At 39.9% G+C, this 15964-nt stretch overlaps 1 protein-coding gene across 1 annotated transcript in view; it reads left to right on the forward strand.

The window, feature by feature from the left end:
- The first annotated feature begins 4653 nt into the window (after positions 1-4653).
- Positions 4654-15964, forward strand: part of comp (cartilage oligomeric matrix protein) — a 44929-nt gene continuing 33618 nt past the window's right edge. Inside the window, exon 1 of the mRNA XM_061975888.2 lies at positions 4654-4775. Within this exon, the coding sequence (XP_061831872.2) occupies positions 4715-4775 (61 nt within the window). The 5' untranslated portion in view covers positions 4654-4714. The remainder of the gene's footprint in view (positions 4776-15964) is intronic.

Here is a 15964-nt window from a genome sequence, read left to right on the forward strand (position 1 = left end):
TATGCCATATACATGCTGCGCATTAGCGATTTTACATGGCCAGGAAAATTAAATCAAAGATGCATCTTACAATCGAACGGCTGGTGTGTAATAAGTACAACACTTACAGTATAAACACTTTCTAGGACGCAACAAAAGACAAGACTGGCTCATTCAACTTAATGGCAAAGATTACTTCCGGGCTAAGGCAACACACCATAGTCCATAGTCGTGTATAGAGAGAGTATAGCTAACTCGGTCTCAAAGTTGGGAGCAAACATGGCGCCCTGTAGTCAAGGTTTTTGACCAATCAGGGAGAGTATGGCCAGAGGATATCCTCAATGATTGGTCAACAGCCCCGTATGTGACTACAGGGCGCCATGTTTGCTACTTTGAAACCGAGTTGTCCATACTCTCTTGATACACTTGTAGTCAATACACTACTGCCATCTAATGTCTTGGAATTGCAACTGCGTGCAAAGTCTGCTATATAATACTTGCAAATGAGACTCAGTGTAAGAAATCAAGAGCTGGACGGCAGTTATTTATCATGAAACTAAAAATATGTTATATATAAATATTCACGAGTGAGGGAAGAGTGGATCGTGAGATCGACAGGCGGATCGGTGCGGCGTCTTCAGTAATGCGGACGCTGTATCGATCCGTTGTGGTGAAGAAGGAGCTGAACCGGAAGGCAAAGCTCTCAATTTACCGGTCGATCTACGTTCCCATCCTCACCTATGGTCATGAGCTTTGGGTTATGACCGAAAGGACAAGATCACGGGTACAAGCGGCCGAAATGAGTTTCCTCCGCCGGGTGGCGGGGCTCTCCCTTAGAGATAGGGTGAGAAGCTCTGTCATCCGGGGGGAGCTCAAAGTAAAGCCGCTGCTCCTCCACATCGAGAGGAGCCAGATGAGGTGGTTCGGGCATCTGGTCAGGATGCCACCCGAGCGCCTCCCTAGGGAGGTGTTTGGGGCACGTCCGACCGGTAGGAGGCCACGAGGAAGACCCAGGACACGTTGGGAAGACTATGTCTCCCGGCTGGCCTGGGAACGCCTCGGGATCCCCCGGGAGGAGCTGGACAAAGTGGCTGGGGAGAGGGAAGTCTGGGCTTCCCTGCTTAGGCTGCTGCCCCCGCGACCCGACCTCGGATAAGCGGAAGAAGATGGATGGATGGATGGATGGATAAAAATATGTTAAATGTTTTTTTTAGGTTTTATTATTGTTCTGCCCTCACTATATGTGTTGAGGTTATACAGCCAGGCAGACAGCTAACAAACAATCCTAGACGTCTAATAAAGTTCCCAAGCAGATGAATCCATTTAGGCTATTTATTGTTGTTGATCTTGCTTTGTCTTTTCCTATCTTTACTTTTGTCTTGCACTGGACTTTTATTTTTGTAAAACTGAAATACACACAATGACAAATGTATAAGCTATGTGATTCAAATAACATACTGAAATGTAATACACAATATGTAAATATTAGCTTTACACAAATATACAGTACTATCATCAAACAAATACTGCTGAGTGTTGAAACTATTTCGATGGTGTAAATATACGACTGGCAGCCATTTTAAGTCCTCAAAACATCCATTAAAACACTGCACAATAAACATCTTACTATCATATTTAACCACTTTCCACCTTAATATTGAGTTACATAAACAAGTTAAACAGTTTACTTACAGACTTATCTTTTCCAAGGCTTGTAAGAGCTAACACAACTTGTCTACTTCTCAATTGTCTCATGAACTGAACCGACATCGTCAACCCGGAAGTGCCCAAACAAATGAAGCGTAGTATTTTCCTATCGCCACAAGGTGTCAGTAAGAGTCTACAATCAAATGGGCATAACAATTATCAAACAATCAACATTTATGAACACATTAACACACACAAAGGTACTGAACATTGGTAGAGCACTACTAGCGACTGTATGGCGTGTCTGAAAACTCCAGCTAGGTGGCAGCACTGCTCCACTTAATGAATAGGCTGACCAGGAAATATAACATACCAAAATTTGTAGTATCGCCCGCCTCTATTACAAGCTGAGAGATGATCACCGTGATCAAGAGCAAAAAAATGTTAGCAACATCTGCTCAGCCCATCACACACACACACACACAAAACTAGACAACAGGATGTTTTCCATGTGCAAACACACTTGTGAGGTATCTAACAGTCAAAGAAAACAGACAACTTTTATTTCTACCTCTAAATTGTCGGTTCTAATTTTTGTTTCTGAATTATTTGTCCCTAACGAGGTTTCTGCGTACAACTTGTTTTATTTGCACATTTTTGATATCAACTGGCCATTTAATTGAGGAAGTAGATTCAAAAACAAGCACGTCAAGTAAAATAACTATAATAATACTATCAATAATAAGTATTAATATCCAATAATATAAGCAATGTGGTAATACATTACTTTAAGTGGGGCTAAGTGTGTATAACAGAAATTAGATTTATGGCCCTTTGAAAAGTTAAAGTTAAAAGTTAAAGTCCCAACGATAGTCACACACACACTAAGTGTGGTGAAATTATCCTCTGCATTTGACCCATCCCCATGTTCACCCACTGGGAGGTGAGGGGAGCAGTGAGCAGCAGCGGTGGCCGCACTAATGAATCATTAGGTGATTCAACCCCCAATTCCGACCCTTGATGCTGAGTGCCAAGCAGGAAGGTAATGGGTCCCATTTTTATAGTCTTTGGTATGACTCGGCCCGGGTTTGAACTCGCGACCTTCCAGTCTCAGGGCGGAAGCAGTCGCAACTTGAAATGACGTTCAAAAAACTGGTTTGTAGTGGGTTTTTTTTCTAGAAGTAATTAATTTATATCAAGGAAACTACTGCTGCTTACCTTATTTTTCGGACTATAAAGCGCACATAAAATCCTTTCATTTTCTCAAAAGTCAACAGTGCGCCTTATAACCCGTTGTGCTTAATGTGTGGAATAATTCTGGTTGTGCTTACCGACCTCGAAGCAATTTGATTTGGTATATGGTGTAATGATAAGTGTGACCAGTAGATGGCAGTCACACGTAAGAGACTCGTGTGGACTGCAGGTTGACGTCTGCTAAATAAATGACGCGAGCAAGTACCCGTAAGTAAGCAACACCAAAACGTTGATGTTTCATTGAGAATAGAGATGTCCGATAATACCGGACTGCCGATATTATCGGCCGATAAATGCCTTAAAATGTAATATCGGAAATTATCGGTATCGGTTTCAAAAAGTAAAATGTATGACTTTTTAAAACGCCGCTGTACGGAGTGGTACACGGACGTAGGGAGAAGTACAGAGCGCCAATAAACCTTAAAGGCACTGCCTTTGCGTGCCGGCCCGATCACATAATATCTACGGCTTTTCACACAAGTGAATGCAAGCATACTTGGTCAACAGCCATACAGGTCACACTGAGGGTGGTCGTATAAACAACTTTAACACTGTTACAAATATGCGCCACACTGTGAACCCACACCAAACAAGAATGACAAACACATTTCGGGAGAACATTCGCACCGAAACACAACATTACCACAACAGAAAAATTACCCTGTACCCCTTGCAGCACTAACTCTTCCGGGACATGACAATATACCCCCCTTGATACCCCCTACCCCCCCCCCTCCATCTCAACCCTTCGCCCCCCAACCCCGCCCACCTCAACCTCCTCATGCTCTCTCAGGGAGAGCATGTTCCGAATTTGACGATACACCAGAGCAATGCCCAGCCCAATCAACAGGTGCCCCGCGATCACGGTTCCAAATAGGTAGATGTCTTCCACGTCCTCGATGGAAAGGACTGAGAGGCACATGATTCTCCATTCATCCCAGGAGTCTCTCACGTACCCCGCAGCAATGGTTCCATCAGGGCAGCCAGGCTCCCCAGAGCCTCTTTTTCTCGTCGAAAATACTTTGTCAATTGCGTCGAGAGTCCAGCTGATCATATCCATGTTTGATGTTTAGATTTGAAGACAGCGTAAAGAAACATTTTTGGGGATCCACTCATAAAAATGTTAAAAATAAGTCATGCTTTTTTTTTTTTTACTTTTTTTACTTTCAACGCTTAATTTTCCAGATCAACTTCACATCTATCCGTGGATTATACATTTTCATAATTTTTTATGTTGGTTTTATCCCTTTTTTGTCAAAGAAAACGTTGTCAAACACAAAATATGCCATATCCCCCATTATGCAATATTTGAAAGTGGAATGTTTGATGTGAAGTAATTGGAGCCTTGAATTGGTCAGTGATTCATAATTTAATTTAATTTTTTTTTTAACAATGACAGTTTTAAAGAAAAAAACTGCCTTCATGGCAGCTTCGTGTTATTGGAGTAGAAATTGCAACTTTTTCCTCATTACATTTCACATGTTTGTTTTTCGTGGGCCACACTTTGGACATGTTTACCTTAACATATTACATATTATAACCATTATGTGGGCAAAAACCTTTTTTTTAATCCATTATTCTAAGAGGATGACTATTTTGTTCAAGAAAAAACTGTGTTTTATCATTGCTCGGAATTCCTGCAGAGGGGGCCGAGCTTGGAGGATTGGGATGGAAGTTTGGGAAGTGGGGGTTGCTGCTGCTGCTAGTGGTGGTCATGTTGTTGTTTTTATTTGGAAAGGGGTGTGGGGTACAAACGCCTCTAAGCAGGGGGAAGAAATAGTGAGACTCACTCTAAGGCAGGTTTTTTCGCAGGAGGGTCGCAGAAGAGCGCGACATGTTTCGCTTTCTGGTGCTGACCTGCTGGCTTTGCATTGGCGGGGCTGCAGGACAAAGAGGTAAGACAAAAAACTTTCAGAATTTAGACGTGATGATTACTTTTGGCACCGTCAAAATAACACGTCTTTTATTTACATTGAATCTAATTGTATTGGGCTTCAATTTAGAACAAAAATCCACTCTGATTGCCGTTAAATCTCTAGAGTCAAACAGAATTAATTTCGCAATGCTGGTGAATATAATGCAAATGTAGCTATAATAGAAGAGTTATTAACAGAACATATATAATTCAATTCTCAATGCTCACACAAGTTTAAACAGAAGTTAATAGTAAAATAAAACATGGGCACAGTAGACAAAAGTATTGGGACATCACTGGAGTCTTTGTCCACTTTCATCACGGGAGCCTCTTGTACAGTATAAATTGGACTTGTTTTCATGTTCCTTTTCTTTTAAAACCATCCTTGTTGAGGCCGGTGATTTGACTTTAGAACTATAATTAATCCCGCAGAATTTCCCTTATTTATTGAAAAAAAAATCCCATTTGTTTAAAATACAAAACCCACCAAGTACCACCTTAAAAAAACATAACAGCACAATGACCAACATTAAAATAGTAAGCGCAGTAAGCCTAAGTATTCATTAAAAACGATGCAGAAATATATTTTTGGCCACTGTAACATTACACACAGTTTGAACAGCAACACTGTGTTTGAATAGAAGAAAATAAAACACTGTACTTTAATCAAGTGATTTTTTTTTTTGCAAGATAGAGCCTGTGGACCTCGACTTAAACAAGTTGAAAAACTTATTCGGGTGTTACCATTTAGTTGTCAATTGTACGGAATATGTACTGTACTGTGCAATCGACTAATAAAAGTCTCAATCAATCAATCAATCAATCAAAAAAAAACACCACAGTTTGAGAATCACTACTGTAGAGGAGTCACTTTGACACGTTCTGTACATTTAAGATGGTATATGCTAAGCTATTATAAGAAAAAAAAAAATCTTTAGTCATCCCTCGTCATATCACGCTTCAATTACTGTATCACGTGTTGTTAAAAAGTGTTTTAAAGAGCGTATTCTACAACACTTTAGGCCTAAATTAAGCATTTTGAAGCATAAAAATGGCTAACTAAACTAAAAATGTCAATACTACAGTAGTATTGGCCACTAGAAGAGACTAAACCAATCAGTGTGTGCTGTTCAGTATCCCGGCCACTGATTGGCTCAGCCTCAGGCAGCAATACTAAAAGGGTGTTATTTCATGTCTAAAGGGCTCTTGTAATGCTAAAAGAACATATCGTATTTTCCGGACTATAACGCGCACTTAAAATCCTTTTTTTCCCCCAAACTCAACAGTGCACCTTATAACCCCGTGCGCCTAATGTAAGGAATACTTTTGGTTGAGCATACCCACCTCGAAAGCTATTTAATTTGGTACATGGTGTAATGATAAGTGTGACCAGTAGATGGCAGTCAAACATAAGAGATGTGTGTAGACTGCACTATGATGGGTCTCAAGTAAACAACACCAACATTGTAAAAGTCCCATTGAAAATATAGAACATGACACAAGGCGCTCAAAAATCCATCAAAATGTTTTAGTACGACTTTGGTAAGCTATGAAGCCGCACCGCTTGAAGGATTGTTGGCGCATTAAACATACAAGTATTATTATGGTGTGTGTATAAGGTAAGACATATTATCTGGCGTTTTGTTTCGCAATATTATGCAAAAGAAACGTTTCTTACCTTCTGGTACCTGCTGATCTGTATTTGGGATCTGCATAAATAAATAAAAAAACTGTGCGCATCGATAACCTTCTTTTTCTCTATCTTCTTGTTATGGGACATTCATCCTCTGCTGTTGCCATTTGTATTATAAAATAGTGTTAAGTTCTTACTTATATCTGTCACTAAACTCGCCATGAGAGCGCTAAAACATACCGGTATAGTGAGTTTACATCATTCACCCAAGAAACTTTAGTTATTAGAGTTCCGGTGTGGTTGTTTCCGAATGAGGAGATGCTGCTCCGTTATTGATTTAAGTAAAGTCCAAATGTCATTAAAACAGTTAGCTCCATCTTTTGACACGTCTTCCACTCCCGTCCTTGCACGCTACACCGCTACAACACAGATGACGCGGAGAAGATGCTGTCGAAGGTGAGCCACGTAAATAAGACCGCCCACAAAACGGCGCATCTGGAAGCGACTGTCAGAAAGTGACTTGAAGATGATCTGTTAAACATAATCTATGCAACATTGTGGCCAAAGAACTACCATTACATGTTATGTAGACCACAAGGAAGTGTTTTACATTTAGAAAAACATAATAATAATTAGAGATGTCCGATAATATCGGGCTTCCGATGTTATCGGCCGATAAATGCTTTAAAATGTAATATCGGAAATTATCGGTATCGGTTTCAAAAAGTAACATTTATGACTTTTTAAAATGGCGCTGTACGGAGTGGTACACGGACGTAGGGAGAAGTACAGAGCGCCAAAAAACCTTAAAGGCACTGCCTGTGCGTGCCGGCCCAATCACATAATATCTACGGCTTTTCACACAAACATAAGTGAATGCAAGGCATACTCGGTCAACAGCCATACAGGTCACACTGAGGGTGGCCGTATAAACAACTTTAACACTGTTACAAATATGCGCCACACTGTGAACCCACACCAAACAAGAATGACAAACACATTTCGGGAGAACATCCGCACCGTAACACAACATAAACACAACAGAACAAATACCCAGAACCCCTTGCAGCACTAACTCTTCCGGGACGCTACAATATACACCCCCCAACCCACCCCAACCTCCTCATGCTCATGTCACAAATTCCAAACTGCTGTTTTGAGGCATGTTAAAAAAAATAATGCACTTTGTGACTTCAATAATAAATATGGCAGTGCCATGTTGGCACTTTTTTCCATAATTTGAGTTGATTTATTTTGGAAAACCTTGTTACATTGTTTAATGCATTCAGTGGGGCATCACAACAAAATTAGGCATAATAATGTGTTAATTCCACGACTGTGTAGATCGGTATCGGTTGATATCGGAATTGGTAATTAAGAGTTGGACAATATCGGAATATCAGATATCGGCAAAAAAGCCATTATCGGACATCTGTACTAATAATATGACTCCTTTAATGCACCTTATAATGCAGTGCGCCTAATATATGAAAAAAGATAAAAAAAATAGACCATTCATCGGCAGTGCGCCGATATTATATACTCCGCTGCGCCCTATGGTCCGGAAAATACTGTATTTAGAATGTCGTAAACCCTCTTTTTTATGCTTCATGCTGAAAATATTACATTTCTACTTTGGGAAATGTGTTTATCGCGGTCATGTCCGAAAAGATAAGGAACGACTGTGCTGTTATCTCAACTCTTGTGTTATAAGTCAGTAGTCCCCAACCTTTTTGTAACTGCGGACCGGTCAATGCTTGAAAATTTGTCCCACGGACCGGGGGGGTGGGGGGTGGGGGGGGGGGGGGGGGGGGGGCGTATGGTATTCATTTATATTTTTTGTATTTAATTTTTTTTATCATAATAAAATACAATCATGCGTGCTAACGGACTGTATCCCTGCAGACTGTATTGATCTATATTGATATATAATGTAGGAACCAGAATATTAATAACAGAATATGTCAGACACATATGCAGTCCTCTCCAAGGTTTCTCATAGTCATTCACATCGATGTCCCACTGGGGTGAGTTTTTCCTTGCCTTTATGTGGGCTCTGTACCGAGGATGTCGTTGTGGCTTGTGCAGCCCTTTGAGACACTTGTGATTTAGGGCTATATAAATAAACATTGATTGATTGAGAAAGAAACAACGCTTTTTTGCAAATGAGTGTGAATGGGGGAGGGAGGTTATTTGGGTTGGTGCACTAATTGTAAGTATATCTTGTGTTTTTTATGTTGATTTAATAAAAATAAAAACAATATTTTTTATTTTTTTTATTTATTGTGCGGCCCGGTACCAATCGATCCACGGACCGGTACCGGGCCGTGGCCCGGTGGTTGGGGACCACTGTTATAAGTGACGAAGCAAATCTATTTGTCAGTGTTATGTCTAACATACGGTACCTCAATAATAACACATTCATATCTTTTTTTGGAACATGTCGAGGGACAATAAAAAAACTGTCTGCTGGCCGAAAATGGCACTTTGGACACTTTGACAGTAAAATGAGTTACAGTAACATAACAAGTCTATTTTCTCTCTGAAGTGCTATTTATTCAGTAAATAGAGTAGCTACTAACGAGAAGAACACATTGTCTTTGATTTTACACTTTTACGACTCCACTGGGGGAACAGATGGTGGTCAGAGGGGAAGTTGAGGTCTTTGGGTCACTTGCTTCTTGCAGGGTTAATACACTTTTTATATCTATGATTTTCCATGACTTCTCCAAAAACCCTGCATTTGCATGATCATAATAAGTTATTGTATCTCAATGACACCAGCGAAAACTAATCATGACAAATTATGCACAAATGGCGATTAAGGCTTTTGCCAAACAACACTATACAGTAGGGAAGGGATTCACATGGCCCCAATTCCTGGGTGGATCTCACGTGAGAGAGAGAAAGAGGGGTTAATCATTTTGCAATGCAGTCTGCTGAAAATGATGGAAAGCGCCACCCTACATAGCAACTGACGCTGTGGTCAAAGTTGGAATTGCCACAAAAAAACATTTTAAAGGAGCACTAAGTAACTTTTCAATACTTCACACAATATTTATAATACTTTTGGGATGATACATTGACTTACAACGAGTTGAATGACACCTCTGTCATGGCCTGAGGACGCTTTTAGTGGCACGCTTTTAGTGGCACTTTGCGACATTGAGGAGGGTGGCAGGAACCCTGCCATACAAAAAAATTACAAATGTGCTGACTTACGTGCCGCCAGAAAACAAAAAGAAGAAGAACGTCTATGTGCAATAACTGCTATCATGGCCGGAACTAAAAAACAACCAAAGAAACGAAAAGTTTTGTCTGTGGAGACCAAAAAATAGAAAAAAAGGAGCTTAAAGGGACAGTCGGTATCAACATTGCCACGGCTTTCACTCGCTGGCTTGAGCTCAAAGACGAGGGGTTTCAGGCCGATGCTGCCTCGGTTCTGTTCCTGCTGGACTAATAAGTGACTTTCGATGCTCAAATCAAAGTGATAATGCTAATGTTTGCTATCGGAAATGTGCATGGTAGCAATAAATAGCAACAAGTGTTATAGTTCCACACTACTTCCTTTGAAAAAAATCTCCCGCCGGTCTTTCTTTGCTTCGGACCTGCATCCACCCCGATACATTCTTGGTAGTAGCGTCATGTTTGTAGCGCAATCCAAGATCATTTTTTGATAGTGTCAGCGGTTTAACATCAACATGGCCATTAGAGACATAATATTTGTGCCAATATTACAGCGGACATGTCAGTATGACGCTATATGCGCTAGTCCTCATAGGAAATGTGGTCTTCTTCTGGCAAAACACTACCGCTTTGGTCCACTGGCGCCGCCAAAATCAACCAAAATTAAAAGTTACTAAGTAGGGCTTTAAGATATTCAGCACCCTACTGCCATCTGGCAGCCAAAGTGAATAGTGCTTCCCCCATTTCGTCACGTTTCATGTGTCGGGAATAGGGCCATTTAAATCCCCTTCCTACTGTTGGTGATACTAAAAAATGCATTTGGTGTAAAAGTTCATTCATTTCAGCAATTTAACTTCAAATGTGAAACTAAAATGTGATATAAACTCATTATATACAAAGTGAGATATGTCAAGCTTTTATTTGTTATAATATTTATCGTGGCTTACCAGTTTTTGAAAACACAAAACTTTCAAAAATGTTTGAGTTTTACATAGGCTGGAAGCCATAATCATCTAAATTAAATCAAAATACGTTTTGAAATATCTTGTGTTGCATGTGTCCTATATTAGTTGTACCTCTAACTATTGGTATAAACAAACCTTTGCACGATATTTGAATTCTTTGAGTTTCAACTCCATGTATTAGTTTGTTGGATCATTAAAGATAGTACAGGTATTTCAAAAAAACAGGCACACTTGTTCTCACCACAGTTACTACACATGTTGCTACAATCTGGCTGCATTTCAAAATTCCATGACTTTTCCAGGTTTTCCGTGACCGTACGAACCCAGTCTTGTCTTCAGAACGCCGTTAGTAGCAGCGTAGTTAAAGGCCTACTGAAATGCGATTTTCTTATTCAAACGGGGCTAGCAGGTCCATTCTATGAGTCATACTTAATCATTTTGCAATATTGCCATATTTTTGCTGAAAGGATTTAGTAGAGAAAATCGACGATAAAGTTCGCAACTTTTGATCGCTGATAAAAAAAGCCTTGCCTGTACCGGAAGTAGCAGACGATATGCGCGTGATGTCACAGGTTGTGGAGCTCCTCACATCTGCACATTGTTTACAATCATGGCCACCAGCAGCGAGAGCGATTCGGACCGAGAAAGCGACGATTTCCCCATTAATTTGAGCGAGGATGAAAGATTCGTGGATGAGGAAAGTGAGAGTGAAGGACTAGAGGGCAGTGGGAGCGATTCAGATAGGGAAGATGCTGTGAGAGGCGGGTGGGACCTGATATTCAGCTGGGAATGACTAAAACAGTAAATAAACACAAGACATATATATATACTCTATTAGCCACAACACAACCAGGCTTATATTTAATATGCCACAAATTAATCCCGCATAACAAACACCTCCCCCTTCCCGTCCATATAACCCGCCAATACAACTCAAACACCTGCACAACACACTCAATCCCACAGCCCAAAGTACCGTTCACCTCCCCAAAGTTCATACAGCACATATATTTCCCCAAAGTCCCCAAAGTTACGTACGTGACATGCACATAGCGGCACGCACGTACGGGCAAGCGATCAAATGTTTGGAAGCCGCAGCTGCATGCATACTCACGGTACCGTGTCTGTGTATCCAACTCAAAGTCCTCCTGGGACGACTCTCTGTTGTCCCAGTTCTCCACAGGCTAATGGTAAAGCTTGACTGTCATCTTCCGGGAATGTAAACAATGAAACACCGGCCGTGTTTGTGTTGCTGAAGTCGGCCGCAATACACCGCTTCCCACCTACAGCTTTCTTCTTTGCTGTCTCCATTGTTCATTGAACAAATTGCAAAAGATTCACCAACACAGATGTCCAGAATACTGTGGAATTTTGCGATGAAAACAGACGACTTAATAGCTGGCCACCATGCTGTCCCAAAATGTCCTCTACAATCCGTGACGTCACGCGCCGGCGTCATCATACCGAGACTTTTTCAGCAGGATATTTTGCGCGAAATTTAAAATTGCACTTTAGTAAGCTAACCCGGCCGTATTGGCATGTGTTGCAATGTTAAGATTTCATCATTGATATACAAACTATCAGACTGCGTGGTCGGTAGTAGTGGGTTTCAGTAGGCCTTTAATCGTGCTTTTAAGTGACATCTCGGTCACACAGAGCGTTGTCAATGTAGTCACGGTAATGATGATGACGTTTTGATGTCAAACCGGAGGATGCTACCAACAGCCTACCTTGTCTATAAAATCACAATTACAATATTACAATAAAAATCACCGTTTGCAGGCATGTTAGCACCCTTTGAGGAAAAAAAAGGAAGAAAAACTGATGAAAAAAAGACGAACACAAAGTGCTGCCACACAAACCCCTAAAGAACATTTTGAAATTCAAGACTACATTCCTGGCAATTGAGTGCATTTCTACACTATATTTTACCTTTAGATTTATCCTCATCTGCTAACCTCTTTTGGCTGTCTTTGTAATGTACCACATCATTTTTTATTTTTTTTAGTAGATAATTTACTAACATTATTATCATTGAAAATGTAATGTACAATTCTATAACATGCTTGCAAAGAATTCAGAAAACGTTTCCCATCTGGCAAGTCTATCCTGTAGCCACGCCCCCTAGGATGCTGTAATATACTTCCAGTGTTGTGACCTCGGTTTATGAATTTTATGGGGTGTGTGTGTAGGTATACATATACATATATATATATATATATATATATATGTATATATATATATATATATATATATCCATCCATTTTCTACCGCTTATTTATATATATATATATATATATATATATATATACATGTATATATATATATATATATATATATATATATATATATATATATATATATATATATATATATATATATATACATATTCATGTATTCATTATAATTAATAATAATAAGGTATAGAAGATATACTGTACATGATGAGCCAAAGCTACATATTCCGGTGCAGTAAGTGGCGCTATGCACCTTATAAGTTATGGCTAAAACCGGCCAGAAAACTAAAATAAGAAGAAGACCTGTGTTTACATCCATCACATCAAAAATATACCTTCTTGCTGGTTACTAATAAATGCTTTAGAACAGTAGGGATGATGTTCGAAATCGGTCCTCCCGGTTGTTCGATAAGAAAAGAACCGATTCTATGGACTCGAATCCCTTTTTGAGAACCGGTTACCGTTATCGAAGCCACTATAGTAAAGAAAAAGAGTTGGTTCTTTATTCGAATCCCTGGGAACGAATCCCTTCCCACATACAGGAAATGCCCTGTGGGACCTGCAATGTTACGCCCATTTGATTGTAGACTCTTACTGACACCTTGTGGCGATATGAAAATACTATGCGTCATTAGTTTGGGCTCTTCCGGGTTGAGACAATCGAGAAGTAGACAAGTTGTGTTAGCCTTAGAAAAGATAAGTCTGTAAGTAAACTGTTTAACTTGTTTATGTAACTCAATATTAAGGTGGAAAGTTTGATACTAAGCTGTTTATTGAAAAATGATTTTTGTGCACGGTTTCAATGGATGTTTTGAGGACTTAAAATGGCTGCCAGTCGTATATTTCCACCATTGAAATAGTTTCAACACTCACAAGTATTTGTTTGATGATAGTACTGTATATTTGTGTGAAGCTAATATTTACATATTGTGTATTACATTTCAGTATGTTAATTGAAGCACATAGCTTATACATTTGTCATTGTGTGTATTTCAGTTAAAAAAATAAAAAAATAACAGTCCAGTGCAAGACAAAAGTAAAGATAGGAAAAGACAAAGAAAGATCAACAACAATAAAGAGCCTAAATGGATTAATCTGCTTTGGATTGTTTGTTAGCTGTCTGCCAAGCTGTATAATCTCAACACGTATAGTGAGGGCAGAACAGGCAATATGCAATTATTGCCAGGCTTCGCTCTCATGTAAGGGGGGAAGAAATGTTGATTGATGACTGTGGTGTTCTTACTGTCATAGTGTGTGTAGTTAGTATGTTCCAATAGCAGCAGAAGTGCACTTTTTGGAGAGCTGTATTTTCAGTTTTGTGCCCAAGGGACTGATTTTATTTAACACTACATTATTATTTCTACAACTATAGTGATCACAGAGACAGGTTGTTTTTGTGTTACTGTATATATTTGTTTTTCTGACTTTAGAATTTGATGCCAGCAACACGTGACAAAGAAGTTGGGAAAGGTGGCAATGAATACTGATAAAGTTGAGGAATGCTCATCAAACACTTATTTGGAACATCCCACAGGTGTGCAGGCTAATTGGGAACAGGTGGGTGCCATGATTGGGTATAAAAACAGCTTCCCAAAAAATGCTCAGTCTTTCACAAGAAAGGATGGGGCGAGGTACACAGCAAATAGTCAAACAGTTTAAGAACAACGTTTCTCAAAGTGCAATTGCAAGAAATTTAGGGATTTCAACATCTACGGTCCATAATATCATCAAAAGGTTCAGAGAATCTGGAGAAATCACTCCACGTAAGCGGCATGGCCAGAAACCAACATTGAATGATCGTGACCTTCGATCCCTCAGATGGCACTGTATCAAAAACCGACATCAATCTCTAAAGGATATCACCACATGGGCTCAGGAACACTTCAAAAAACCACTGTCACTTAATAGAGTTCGTCGCTATATCTGTAAGTGCAAGTTAAAGCTCTACTATGCAAAGCGAAAGCCATTCATCAACAACATCCACCGGCCGCCGGCTTTCCTGGCCCGAGATCATCTAAGATGGACTCATACAAAGTGGGAAAGTGTTCTGTGGTCTGGCGAGTCCACATTTCAAATTGTTTTCGTGTCATCCGGACCAAAGGGGAAGCGAACCATCCAGACTGTTATCGACGCAAAGTTCAAAAGCCAGCATCTATGATGGTATGGGGGTGCATTAGTGCCCAAGGCATGGGTAACTTACACATCTGTGAAGGCACCATTAATGCTGAAAGGTACATACAGGTTTTGGAACAACATATGCTGCCATCTAAGCGCCGTCTTTCATGGACGCCCCTGCTTATTTCAGCAAGACAATGCCAAGCCACATTCAGCATGTGTTACAACAGCGTGGCTTCGTAAAAAAAGAGTGCGGGTACTTTCCCGGCCCGTCTGCAGTCCAGACCTGTCTCCCATCGAAAATGTGTGGCGCATTATGAAGCGTAAAATACGACAGCGGAGACCCCGGACTGAAGCTCTACATAAAACAAGAATGGGAAAGAATTCCACTTTCAAAGCTTCAACAATTAGTTTCCTCAGTTCCCAATCGTTTATTGAGTGTTGTTAAAAGAAAAGGTGATGTAACACAGTGGTGAACATGCCCTTTCCTAACTACTTTGGCACGTGTTGCAGCCATGAAATTCTAAGTTAATTATTATTTGCAAAAAAAAAAAAAGTTTATGAGTTTGAACATCTAAACATCTTGTCTTTGTAGTGCATTCAACTGAATATGGGTTGAAAAGGATTTGCAAATCATTGTATTCCCTTTATATTTACATCTAACACAATTTCCCAACTCATATGGAAACGGGGTTTGTACGTACCTGTATATATATATACACATGTATACATATAAGTATATATGTATATAGAAATATTGCATACAGTATATATACACACACACACAGTTCATTTACATGCAGTCTCCCTGTCCTGCAACTCAGTGCGACATTTGGACAAGAGAAACAGTGAGCACCTGCGGCTGAGGCAAGCGTTCAACACATTTTTATTTAGATCCTATTTTTTTAACATGTCATTAAAAAAAGGGATATTTTGAATTAATGTTTAAAAACAAGAATTGTTTGTGTTTTCGTGGACATCCCATTAGGTTTAACATCAGCACGACCACTGCTTCTCCCTGGGATATGAAAAA

This window comes from Nerophis lumbriciformis, linkage group LG14, assembly GCF_033978685.3.
Source record: "Nerophis lumbriciformis linkage group LG14, RoL_Nlum_v2.1, whole genome shotgun sequence".
In the NCBI taxonomy this organism is placed as follows: Eukaryota; Metazoa; Chordata; class Actinopteri; order Syngnathiformes; family Syngnathidae; genus Nerophis; species Nerophis lumbriciformis.